Below are 12,586 nucleotides of genomic sequence, written 5' to 3'. Positions count from 1 at the left end.
AATTTACTAAACAATTATACAAACAGAATTATTAGCTCTTTTATACCCCCCAAGCTATTTCTTTAAAATAAGCGGAACATAATACAATGAAACATTTTGCCTTCACAGGTGGGCTACAGTTTTCTCCTTGATGCAAGCTCCCTTTCCCAAGCAGATGATGACCTTAACATCACCATTAATGCTACCTGGTAAATTCTGCTCAGAAAAAACTGCAGCATTTAATGAAAAATATTCTTAGCTTCCTAATGAATAAATAAAAAGAAGAAGAAAAATGACTGTAGTTGTGCTTCATAAAGCCAAGAGAGCACATTTATTGTATGATCTATAAAAGAACTGAAAGAAAAAGCAAATAATAGCTGTTTAAATAATGAGAGCATATTTCTGTGAACGTTGTCATAAAAAATGAGTTTTTCCCCTACTTGTGCAATTAAAGAAAATGTTATTTAAACAAACCACTAGGCACATGTAGGTATGCAATTAGTTATTTCAAAAGATAAATGTGTTGTACGTGAACATGTTAGAACATTTTTGTTCTTTGTTCTGTAGTGAAAATGAAGGAAATATCCTATGGAATAACTTTGCACATTTTACTGTACCTTTGAGGTATGAGGTTCAGCTGAATGTCCATGGGTAAGTTTACAGTAATTTTTCAAACCTTTAAAAATTAAGAATTATTTCAGTTGAGAACTAGAGTTTTATCAGACCAATCTTTTTTATGTTAAACCCTCAATTATACATACTGAATAAAAAAAAAAAACCCTACATCAATAAAGAAAACAATGGATTAGGGTGGAAAATTCCTTTTCCTATGAATTAAGAATTATCGCTTCAAAGAAGGGACGTATATTTTCATGTTGTTTAGTGCACAGTAAATGAAATTGCAAACTAGCACATGCTATTTAATTTAGGGACCCTTTTACATAAGTGCATTTAACCTTAATGTAAGTTTAGCGTACAAGAAAAGGCTTATGTGTTTTGCCTGTTAGTGTGCACTAAATCACATGATGACACTTTTCAAAGCACTTAGATGTCATATCAAAAATGCCCCTCCACTTAACTTTTTAAGTCTAAGTGCAACTTTGGACCTTTTGCTAAAAACGTTAAAATTCAAGTGGGGAATATAGCCATTTTCAAAACTGAAAAACGTCTATCTTTTTTTTTTTTTTAAAGGGCTATGATTTTGTGCTCTGCGCATTTATCTTTTTCGTCCATTAAAAAAAAAGTCCAAGTGAAAAACGCACAAAACCAAGCCATTGGTATGTAGGAGGAGTCAGCATTCTTCAAAGACTGGTCACAGACATCCCAGGAGAGTAATGGGGCACCCTAGGGGGCACTGCAGTTGATTTCAGATAAATGCTCCCAGGTTCACATCTCACCATTGCTCCCTTGTCTGCTGAGCCCCCCCAAACCCACTATATCCAACTGTACACCACTACAATAGCCCTTATGAGTGAAGGGGGCACCAATATATAGGTACAGTGGGTTTCTAGTGAGTTTTGGAGGGCTCATAGTTTCCACCACAAGTGTAACAGGTAGGGGTAGGTATGGGCCTGGGTCCACCTATCTGCAATGCACTGCACCAACCACTAGACTACTCCAGGGATCTGCATACTGCTCTAATGGACCCGAGTATAACATCTGAGGCTAACATAGAGACTAGTAAATAATGTTTTTAATCACATTTTTTTTTGGGGGGGGGGGGGTGGGATGGTGGAGGGTATCTGGGACCACTGAAGGAGTAAGAGGTCATCCTTGATTCCCTCCAGTGGTTATCTGGTCATTTAGGGTGCCTTATTCGTTATATAAAATAAAAGGGCTAGCTCAAAACATCTTACTTTTAGTCCTGTACAGTTTTGTTTTGTTCCATTATGGCTGAAAAATGTCCAAGTGTTAGGGACACCCAGATCCCACCCTTAACAGGTCCCTGAAATGCTCCCTTGTGATTTAAACACACTTCTGAAAGACTTTCATAGAAATACATCTAAAAACTGGTTTCAAAAATACCAACTTGGACATTTTTGTGAGAAAAACACCCAAATGCAGATTTATGCCACTTTTTGGAAGTTTTTCTCTTTTCAAAATGAACTCCATAGTAACCTATGGAATTTTATAAGTCTAGGTGGTTTGAAAATGAGCCCCTGTGCTTCCTCATCTTAAACACATATCTGATGATTCCTTAATCCTGTTAAAATATTGCACATTTTAAGCAAGGGAAATCTGCTTTGTCAAATACTTATGTACCTGGGTAAATGTCTTTGAACATTATCTTTACTGCATCTCAATTTTCACAAAATAGTGTAGAGAGGAGGGCCTTTGTATTTAGCAAATAATGACAGAAGTGCTGTTTGGCGTTAAAAGTATTTGTGCATTCATTTTCATCACAGCACAACCACTTAGGGGCCCATTCACTAAGGTTTTATACTTAATACTCATTAACATCAGTACTGAAAGTACATTAAGTGCAAAATCTCGGTAGTAACATTTGTGGGAAGGCAGCCATGATACTAATACATGGCAAAGCTTGTTACTGCACTTCAGTGTCACAGCAGATAATGTGGCATCCACCTTTATGGTTTATAGTTTATTAGGCTTGATAAACTGCCTTCTGTATAGCATATCAAAGAAGTTTACAATCAAAATACAAAAAGGAACATGTAGAAAGGTAAAGAAGAAATAGGAATGTCAATGTTTGATAGAAAACGGAGACAAGAACCAGTGGCGTACCAAGGGGGGGGGGGCGGTCGGTCCACCCCGGGTGCATGCCGCTGGGGGGGGGGGGGGGGTGCCATGTGCCTGTCGGCTCCACTTGTTCTGTGCTCCCTCTGTGCCGGAACAGGTTACTTCCTGTTCCGGCGCAGAGGGAGCATGGAACGAGCAAAGCCGACAGGCGCGCGGCACCCCCCCCCCCAGCAGGTAAAAATGCACCCGGGGGGTGTGTCCTTTCGCCGGGGGGGGGGGGGGGGTGTCGCGCTGCACCCGGGGGGGGGGGGGTACATCGGCGATCCGGCCCAGGTGTCAGCCACCCTAGGAACGCCACTGACAAGAACAGCAGAGAGAGGTACAGTTAACTGTTCAGGACCATCTCCTTAAATTCCAGTTGATACACGTTATTTTAATGCAAATTAACCGCTGCACTGTTCTTCCCAACCATTCACCTCATTTCAATAAAAGCCCACATTAGCTGTTAAACAGAGAAATTAATACATGTTATCTGTATTTACCAAGCGTTAGCTGTTTTTAATGCACATCAAAAGGGGCCTATTTACTGAGCTGCATTAGCTATTAATGTAGCACATGTCTTAGCAGTTAAAATGCATTAGTTTCGATGTTAGTAACTAGCATGGAATAGGGTGGAGAAGGGGCAGGGACTGCACCTTGCAGCTAATATACATTTAAATGGCACCAAAATTTGGGTGCCAAAAAATATGCATGCTAAGTGCTATTCTATAATTGTTGCTCCAAGTTGGGAGCCATTTATAGAGTAGCAGGGGCGTAGCTACGTGGGGCCACGGGGACCTGGGCCCCCCTAGATTTGGCCCTGGACCCCCCTGCTGCTGACCCTCTCGACCCCCCCTTCCTGCTGTCATCGTCACCTACCTTTGCTGGTGGGGGACCCCACTCCCCGCCAGCCGAGGTCCTCTTCTTCTTGCGCAAGGCTTTGTTCTGTTTCTGACGTCAGAAACAGAACAAAGCCTTGCGCGAGAAGAGGGCCTCAGCTGGCGGGGAGTGGGGTCCCCTGCCAGTAAAGGTAGGCGACGACGGCAGCAGTGGGGGAGGGTCGTTGGCGGGAAGGGGGGTTGAGTGGGTAGTCGGCGGGAGAGGGGGTTGAGAGGGTTGCTGGCAGGGGTCGTCAAAGTTGTTGTTGGTGGTGGTGGTAGGTCGGTGGTGGTGGGGGGTCGGCAGTGCAGGGAGGGAGCTAAAATGTGTCCCCTCACCTCGGGCTCTGGACCCCCCCCCCCCTCGCCGAAGTCTGGCTACACCCCTGTAGAGTAGTACTTAGTGTGGGATCTGTGCCTAGTTTTGGGTGCAACTGAAACCTGATGTAAATCCCCATGCCTAAATCACACATCCGTGCAATTCCTAGACATGCCACTCCCATGGCCACACCCCCTTTTGGATCCTCATGGAAAAATGTATGTGTGCATCTTTATACAATAGCGACTATAAAGATGTGCACATAAATTCCCAATTATTGCCAATTGTCATCAAGAATTGTTAGCACCCAATTACTTGTGGTAGCTAATTCCACCTCAAGATGTAGCTAAATGCATCATGTTATCTGCCATTTGGAGGGGGAAGTTAACTTGTCTTAACAGTAGCCCATGTTGATACTTTACTGTTAACTCAAGTTATTAGTAACTAAGGGGTCCTTTTACTAAGTTGCAGTAAAAGGTGGCCTTAGTGTGCTCTTACAGGGGTCTTTCCCGCATGCTAAGGCCATTCTCAATGGCCATGCACTAAAGTCACCAGTAGCGTGCAGCCATTAAAAAAACAAATTATCACATGAACACTTACTGACACCTATTTTGTAGGCAGGAAGGGCTCATGCACTGATCCTGCACATAGTAATGTGGCTATGTTAACTGATTAGAGCAGAAATGCCCACTCTCTACTCCAGACATATCTCCTCCATGATAAAATAAAAAATACTTTTTTAGCGCACGTTTGCATGCATAGATCAGAAAAATACTGCAGGACATCCGAGCATGTCCTGCTACAGGGGCGTTCGGCGGGAGGGGGGGGGGGCAGAGCTCAAGGTGAGGGGCACATTCCCCCCCCCCACGACCCCCTCCCCCCGCCAATGCCATCTTTGACCCTTCCCCCGGCTTCGCCAACCCTCCCCCGTCGCCATCACCATCGAGTACCTGTGCTGGCGGGGGTCCCCAATCCCCGCCAGCCGAAGTTCTGTGTCTTCACTGAAGACTCTTCAGCCCATCTCTGGGTTGGCGCGTTGCTGCAGACTGCTGCAGCAGCTGATCTGATTCTGCAAGCGGGAAGCCGATTCTCTTTGCGTGGTATGAATCATCCTGACGTGCAGGACGATTCATACCACGCAAAGAGAATCGGCTTCCCGCTTGCAGAATCAGATCAGCTGCTGCAGGCTGCAGCAACGCACTGGCCCAGAGACGGGCTGAAGACACAGAACTTCAGCTGGCTGGGATTGGGGACCCCCGCCAGCACAGGTACTCGATGCTGATGGCGACAGGGGAGGGTTGGCGACGCCGGGGGAGGGGTCCAGGGCCAAATCTGAGGGGGCCCAGGCCCCCCAGGCCCCACGTAGCTACGCCACTGGTCCTGCAGTAAGCATGCATTAGTAAGAGGATGTCTAAGTCCCACCGTATAAAATGGGACTTGTGTTGAAATAACACGAGTTAATGGTAAAACAACCAGTCTTAACAGTAGCCCATGTTCATAATGACATATCTTAGTTAACACATGGTAAAGAACTTTTCTCCGAGTTAAATGAACGGCAAAGCACTGAAAAACCTCTCAGCAGTTAACAGAGAGTTTTTTGCAGGTATCTTGGCCATTAACCTGGGGTAACTGCAGAATCTTACCACACTGCAGCTCCTGGAGACACTGGGCAAGTCACTTAATCTTCCATTGCCCTAGATTATGAGCCCACCAGGAACAGAGAAAGTACCTGTATGTAATACATAAACTGCTTTGGTTGCACCACAGAAGGTCGTATATCAAAGTCATTACCCTTACTCTCACGTTACTCCTACTTTAGTAAACAGGCCCTTAGGGGGCAATTTTACAACTGGTGCTTTCTATTTAGGGGTCTTGAGGAAGTGAAGTGAACTCATTCTATAAAGGCAAGCAGGGCTGGCTGTAGGGATAGTGGTGCCCTGAGCCAACTTATTTTGGAGGTACACCTCTCCCAAATCACATCACTTCTGAAGCTCCCTCCCTCCTGCAGGGTTAGCATCTCTCCTGCTACCTCATCCAGTCTCTCTTTCTCCCTCTTCTGTCCCCTTCCCTCTGGGTCTAGAACTCCTCCTTCACCTCTCTCACTTCCCTGTGGTCCTGTAAAGTATACATTTTTTCGCCAACTGTGGCGTCAGCAGCAGCAGCAATATGCTCTGCAATGTCTACCCAACAGGAAATTGCATTACAGCAGGCAAGATACAAAAGAGGGCAGACCCAGGAGCTGGCCGAAAGCAGCCTGTTATGCTGCTACTGGCAACTGACAAACTTTACAGGACCACGGGGGAATGAGAAAGGTGGGGAGCAGTGCTGGACCCACAGACAGGGGGAAGAGAGAAAGGGAGAGATTGGATGGGGTGGGGTGGCCTGCTGTGCTGCTTTGGTGACTGACAAACTTTACAGAACCACAGGGGAGGGAGTGAGAGAAGTGGGAAGCAGTGCTGGACTCACAGTGAGGGGGGAAAGAGAAGGGAAGAGATTGGACAGGGTAGGGGTGGGGTGAGGTGAAAAGCAGAAGAAAAGGCTTACTACTAATCATTTCTATAGCACTACTAGATGTATGCAGTGCTGTACACATTATATACAGGTACTTTCTCTGTCCCTAGGGGACTCACAATCTAAATCTTTTTGGAACCTGGGGCAATGGAGGGTTAAGTGACTTGCCCAAGATCACGCAGAGCTGCAGTAGGAATTGAACCCAGGTTGCCAGGATCAAAGTCCACTGCACTAACCATTAGGCTACTCCTCCGCTTAACCTGTAGACCAGGTACAATCAAAGGCTGGGTATCTTGGCGCCCTAGGCCACACCTCACCTGGTCCAATGGTTAAGCCGGCCCTGATAGCATACACTTTTGAACTAGTCAGAATTTTAGGGATCATCTACATGCATATATTGCCACATTCACACAATTAAAATATCCCAAAGTGGACATGTACTTCAATGCTTAAAGTACACATCCCCTTATTGAATTACCTCCAGTTGCTTTCAAAAACAGCAGCAGACGGCTGCTGGTAAATATAAAACCCTTTTTGAATATTGTCCCCATACTTTGTAAAATATGCACATATACATCAACCCAGGAAATTTGTACATATCAAAGGACAAGTGTAACTATATGCACCTAAATTCCCCAGGCTAAATTTCACTGTGGAAAGATGCACTTCTCTTGTTTTGAAAATTTGTGGCATGTAGAGGACTAGATTCAGTAAATGGCGCTTAAAAATTGGCACCAAAATAAATTGGAGCTCAACGCTATTCTACAATGAACACTCAAAGATAAGCACCCAGTATAGAATAGCATTAAGTGCCAATTTTGGCACCTAAATTTGGATAAATGTACAAACCACTGGGGTAAATACATTCGTTCAGTTTCTACTGGCTATTTCTAAGTATCATACACAGAAACCATACAGTCTTATTTAGAAAATAAAAATAAAAAAATTAACAAAAAATAGAGGACTTTAATCCCGCTTTTAGGGAGTAGTGTTAACTGCGGTCATTTTTAAAGTCACAACACGGATGGGGATCCCCACAGGACGTTTGATGCACCAGTGAACTCCTGCACCCTTAAATGAGCTAAGTAGAATTATCTTTCAAGTATTTTCCAGACATTGTCAAGATAACGGACAGCTCAGAATACATGGTGGTAGGGATAGGAAGGCAGGAGTGCTATGATGGTTTAAGGGGGTTTTAGCAGTATTATACTGCAAATCGATCCTGTGACCCCTCCTACTGAGCACTATTAGGATATAAAAAAGAAAAAAACTTTTATATTACACAAAATGCACTATTTTTTGTTAATTTTTTATTTTTATTTTCTAAATAAGACTATGGTTTCTGTGTATGATACCTAAATTTGGATGCCAAGTCTTATGCCTTCTAAAAACTAGGTGTAATTCCCAGCGCCCAATTTGGATGCACATCCATGGTATTCTGTAATACTGCATGCAAATTTTAGGAATGTCCATGTATGTGCCTCCCATAGCCATTTCCTGTTTTGGGGTTGTGCACAATGAGATTTAAGCACACATTGTTATAGAATAGTACATAGTAAGATGTGTGCACAAATCCAAACTGATACCCAATTAGCACACATTTATTGGTACTAATTGTTTTGTTAGTCTTTAGTTGAGTGCACATCTTAATCAGCGCCCAAATATCGGCACCACATATAGAATCTGGAGGGAAAATGTGTAATAGTCTGCATGTATTTTCCTGGTATACTTTTTAATAGGGAAAATGCATGCATATTTCATCTTGAAAGTATGGGCTGTTATAAACTTAGTTTTTAACCATGGCCTCCGAACTGCCTCTTTCCAATTTTGCTAAAAATATGGGGGTCTTTTACTAAGGCGCGCTTACGTTTTTAGCGCGCTCTAAAAAGAGGCATGCACTAAACATTAGAGGACACCAATGTATTCCTATGGGTGTCTCTAACATTAGCATGTGCTAAAACGCAAGCGCATCTTAGTAAAAGACCCCCTATGTGTGCTATAAAAGTACGTGTTTTGTGTTTAGACAGCTGAAAGCCCATTTCTGTTGATTTAGCAAATCTACCCATAAAAATCCTTGTATTAAGTCATGCAGCTCTAGACAAAGCTTTTGAAAATTTACCCACAGGGCCCTTTTACTAAAGCTTTGCACATGTTGATAGACATTAGCGTGTGCTAAGTGCCACATGGTCTATAGGTATAAAAACAGGCCACACAACATTTAGCATGCACTAAACTTTAGTAAAAGGGCCCCATAGAGATTTATTGTAAGCAGTGCATTTGTTTTCTTGAGATATTTGTATTGTTAATTAGAAATACCAATTTCAGAAACCAATTGCAAATCTTTGCCAGCTAAAAATATTTAGGCAGGGCTGTTCCAACCATTAGGCAAGTCTAGGTGGTTGCCTAGGGGAGCAGCTTTTTGGAGGCAGCTAAAAGCAACTGCAGTCAGAGCAAACCAATAGGTCCTGACAGTCACACAAACTTCAATGAAACAATAGCACATAACCTTAATTTTTATAGGACGTTTGTGTGAGGATCATGAATGTTGAATTTAATTTTCAAAATTATGGAGGAATGAAGAACAGGGGCCTGAAAGTTAATGGAGGAGGGTGTATGGTTTAAGGTTCACCTAGGGTGCCGCTACCTTTTGCACCGTCGTGTGTTTAATGTATTAAAAAAAAGTTGTCTAATTATCTAGAATTGTTTAGCAAGAAGAAAACTATTTATGATGAGGCAACTACAAACATTTTACACACCAATGTATTTCTTTATAACAGATCTGTGTCACCATCTTCATTTGTATATGGATCCAGTGATGAACATCCACAAGATACCTGCGTGATGGAGAAGATCAACTTTACCTTCTACGTAAGAGCTCTTACTTAGACTGGTTTGACTATTATTTCTCAGTAGAGCTTGCACATGTATAATCCAAGACAGTAGAGTGATGGTACATTTTTTTTTTTAGAAACCTGTGTCATTTCCAGTGACTGGATATGCTACTGCCCCAATTGAATGGTGATTCAATGGGCAGTAACATATCTGTCGGATGATTACGGGTTTGGGGGTTTGATATTTTTACTGCTGATATTGTACTACTGGAAAGTAAAAGTAACATTGCATTCACTAACTACAGTTTTGGGCTTTAAAGAGCATAATTTATAATATGATGCCTGGATTGGGAGGAAAATAGGGACTCATTTGAGGCTATGTTATAAAGACACATAGGTGCCTGTGGAGGGACCTTTTAGAAATATTTAGACATGTAATAGTGCCATTTACATACCTAGAACATAGCATTCAAATAGCAATTATACAACTCTGGACACAGAAATTTAGAGAGGGAATGGTGGAAGAGTAGTTTGGGTTTTACAATGGAGAGGGAAGGGTAGATTTTAAAAAAAATCTACATTGGCCTTTGAACTTGGCCTGCAGTGCACACAGTGCTAGCTCCCAGTTAAGAAGTGGGGTATCAAGCAAGGGGCTAGTGCTAAAGGCACACCTACCCTGCCCCCCTTCACCACTACAGCCACCATATCCTCTCCCTCATGTTGATAGCACAAGAATGCTTTCCTCACCCCCCTCAAAATCTCCCTCGCTCTTATCGGGGGCTCTTCCTCATGATCAATAATGGGCTGGAGGGTTTCCCAAGTTGTTCCTACACTATTTATTTGGTTCACTTGTATCCCACATTTTCCCAGCATGTGCGGGCTCAATGTGGCTAACAAAGTTACAAGAAAATTACATAATACAGCAGGATATAATAGTTAAATAAAAGTAACAAATACAGTAACTTAAGCAGCCAAATAAGTGAATACGGATGGGAAATCGGGAGCAACAAGAGGCAAAAAGTGGGGAAATCTGACAAAACGGAATTAGGGGATTAAAGAGTATTGGGGACAGTGGGATAGGCTTTACTAAACAAATAAGTTTTTAGTAATTTTTTAAAAGTTGGGTGATCGTTGTCTCTTTCATTGTCTCAGCAAGGCATTCCAGGATTGCGGGTTGATGTACGAAAAGGATGAAGCATAGATTGACTTGTACTTTAGATTCTTGCAGGCAGGGATAGTGCAGAAAAAGAAAAGTACGAGATGACACCAATGAATTTCTGGGTGGTAAATCAATCAAATCACACATGTAAACTGGTGCTTCTCCATAGATGATTTTATGTGTTAATGCACAGATTTGAATACAATACGGTCTTGAATGGGCAGTCAGTGAAGACTCTCACGGAGAGGTTTCGCACTGTCGAAGCGAGTTTTTTCCAAGATTAGTCTGGCCGCGGTGTTTTGCTATAAGGTGCTGGGTTCAAAATAGTTGTAAGAGCTGGAAGCTGTATCAAGAAGTTATTGTGAAAGAATATATCCTGTTCTCTTCTATTATTTATTAGGATTTATTACCAACTTTTGAAGGAATTCGCTCAAGGCAGTGTACAGTAAGAATACATCAAAACATAAGCAATAGACAATTACAGCAGTAAAAATATTCAAATAACAATACAAAGTATGGCATAGTATTATGTTGACTTACAATGTCAACTTAATAAAACATTTTAACAGACAGCATAGGGTATGTAAAAGAATAAGAGGATGTCAAAAAATAAGGGGGGTGATCTATGGAAGGATAAAAAGTGTGTGTGTGTGTGAGAGAGAGAGACAGAGAGAGACTAACAGTTACCGTATTTTTCGGACTATAGACGCACCTAGGTTTTAGAGGAGGGAAATAGGAAAAAAAAAATGTTTCACTTTTTCCCCACTCTAAACCTAGGTGCTCCGGTGCGTCTTTGTCCGAATCCCGCCCTCCCCCCCGGCCCTGTCACCACTTCTTCCTACTAATGTATCTTACCCTGGTGGTCTAGTGACGTCGGGGCAGGAAAGAGCTCCCTCTTTCCTGCCCCGTGCGCTGCTCTCCATCCTCCTGTATACAACCTGACTGTCTCGGCGAGATTCAAAATGGCCACCGAGACTTCAATTCTCGGCGGCCATTTTGAATCTCGCCGAGACCGTCAGGCTGCATACAGGAGGATGGAGCTAAGAAACAAGATGGCAAGCGATCCGCAAAATCCAACGTGGAGACAAACAAAGCAGATCAATCAGTGATATGGTTCAAAACTTTATTTCAGAGATTCTCTGAAAATAAAGTTTTGAACCATATCACTGATTGATCTGCTTTGTTTGCATACAGGAGGATGGAGAGCAGCGCGCTAGGCAGGAAAGAGGAGGGTCCTTCCTGCCCCGACGTCACTAGACCACCAGGGAAGATCGCGTGAGTAGGAAGAAGTCTACCTTCGGACTATAAGACGCACCCCCCCATTTTCCTCCCAAATTTGGGGAGAAAAAAGTGCGTCTATAGTCGAAAAATACGGTACTTCTTTCATTAAGGCTTGGTTGAAGAGCCAAGCTTTCACCTGCTTCCTGAAGTACAGATATGCTTGTGTTGTGGAGCATTCCAGAGTGTGGAGGTTACTTTAGAGGTCAGTGTACTAAAGGACCTGTTTATTAACGGGGCAATTCTATAAAAGGGCACTTACACAGGTCAAAGATGCCACTAAATTGACAGATGCTATTTATAATGAAATGCTTTATTATGTAGTTTGTTTATATACTGCTCTGGACAGGGTGGTATATAATGGAAATGATAATAATTTAAAAAATAACACATTGCCTAATTGCCGTAGTGCCTAACTGCATGGGGGTGTACCTGTGGGTGGGGAATAGGTGGTAACAGTGCACAGTGGGAAAATACCAAACAAGCAAGTAGTCCAAATGTAGCAGCTCTTTATTGTAGAAACTTGCAAATAGTCCTATTTATTTATTTGCATTTTGCTCACACCTTTTTCAGTAGTAGCTCGAGGTGAGTTACATTCAGGTACACAGGGTATTTGCAAGTCTCTATAATAAAAAAGCTGCTACATTTGGACTACTTTCTCATTTGTCTGGTATTTCCCACTGTGTACTGTTAACTACTTGTGTTTTATGGGTTCCTTTTGGCTTTCTCTTTTTGTGGATTCGGGGAATAGGTGGGCCATGGGTGTGGCTCCCAGTCATACATGTAATTTATAGAATACTATTAACTACATGCATCACTTGGCAGGCCTAGGCATTATACTAATATTATTATTATTGTCCTTGATATACCACAATACATCAATAAAGGATAC

General features: G+C 42.6%; 1 protein-coding gene across 1 annotated transcript in view; it reads left to right on the top strand.

Moving 5' to 3' along the window:
- The window catches only part of ITGA4 (integrin subunit alpha 4), a 186,990-nt gene that overhangs the window by 159,528 nt on the left and 14,876 nt on the right, over nt 1-12,586 (top strand). The window contains exons 20-22 of the mRNA XM_030210123.1: nt 109-188; nt 547-630; nt 9,204-9,294. Coding sequence (XP_030065983.1) covers nt 109-188; nt 547-630; nt 9,204-9,294 — 255 coding nt within the window. The remainder of the gene's footprint in view (nt 1-108; nt 189-546; nt 631-9,203; nt 9,295-12,586) is intronic.

The sequence above is a fragment of the Microcaecilia unicolor genome, chromosome 7, assembly GCF_901765095.1.
Source record: "Microcaecilia unicolor chromosome 7, aMicUni1.1, whole genome shotgun sequence".
In the NCBI taxonomy this organism is placed as follows: Eukaryota; Metazoa; Chordata; class Amphibia; order Gymnophiona; family Siphonopidae; genus Microcaecilia; species Microcaecilia unicolor.
The sequence above is the reverse complement of the archived record's forward strand: the minus strand, read 5'-3'. Positions and strand labels throughout refer to the sequence as shown.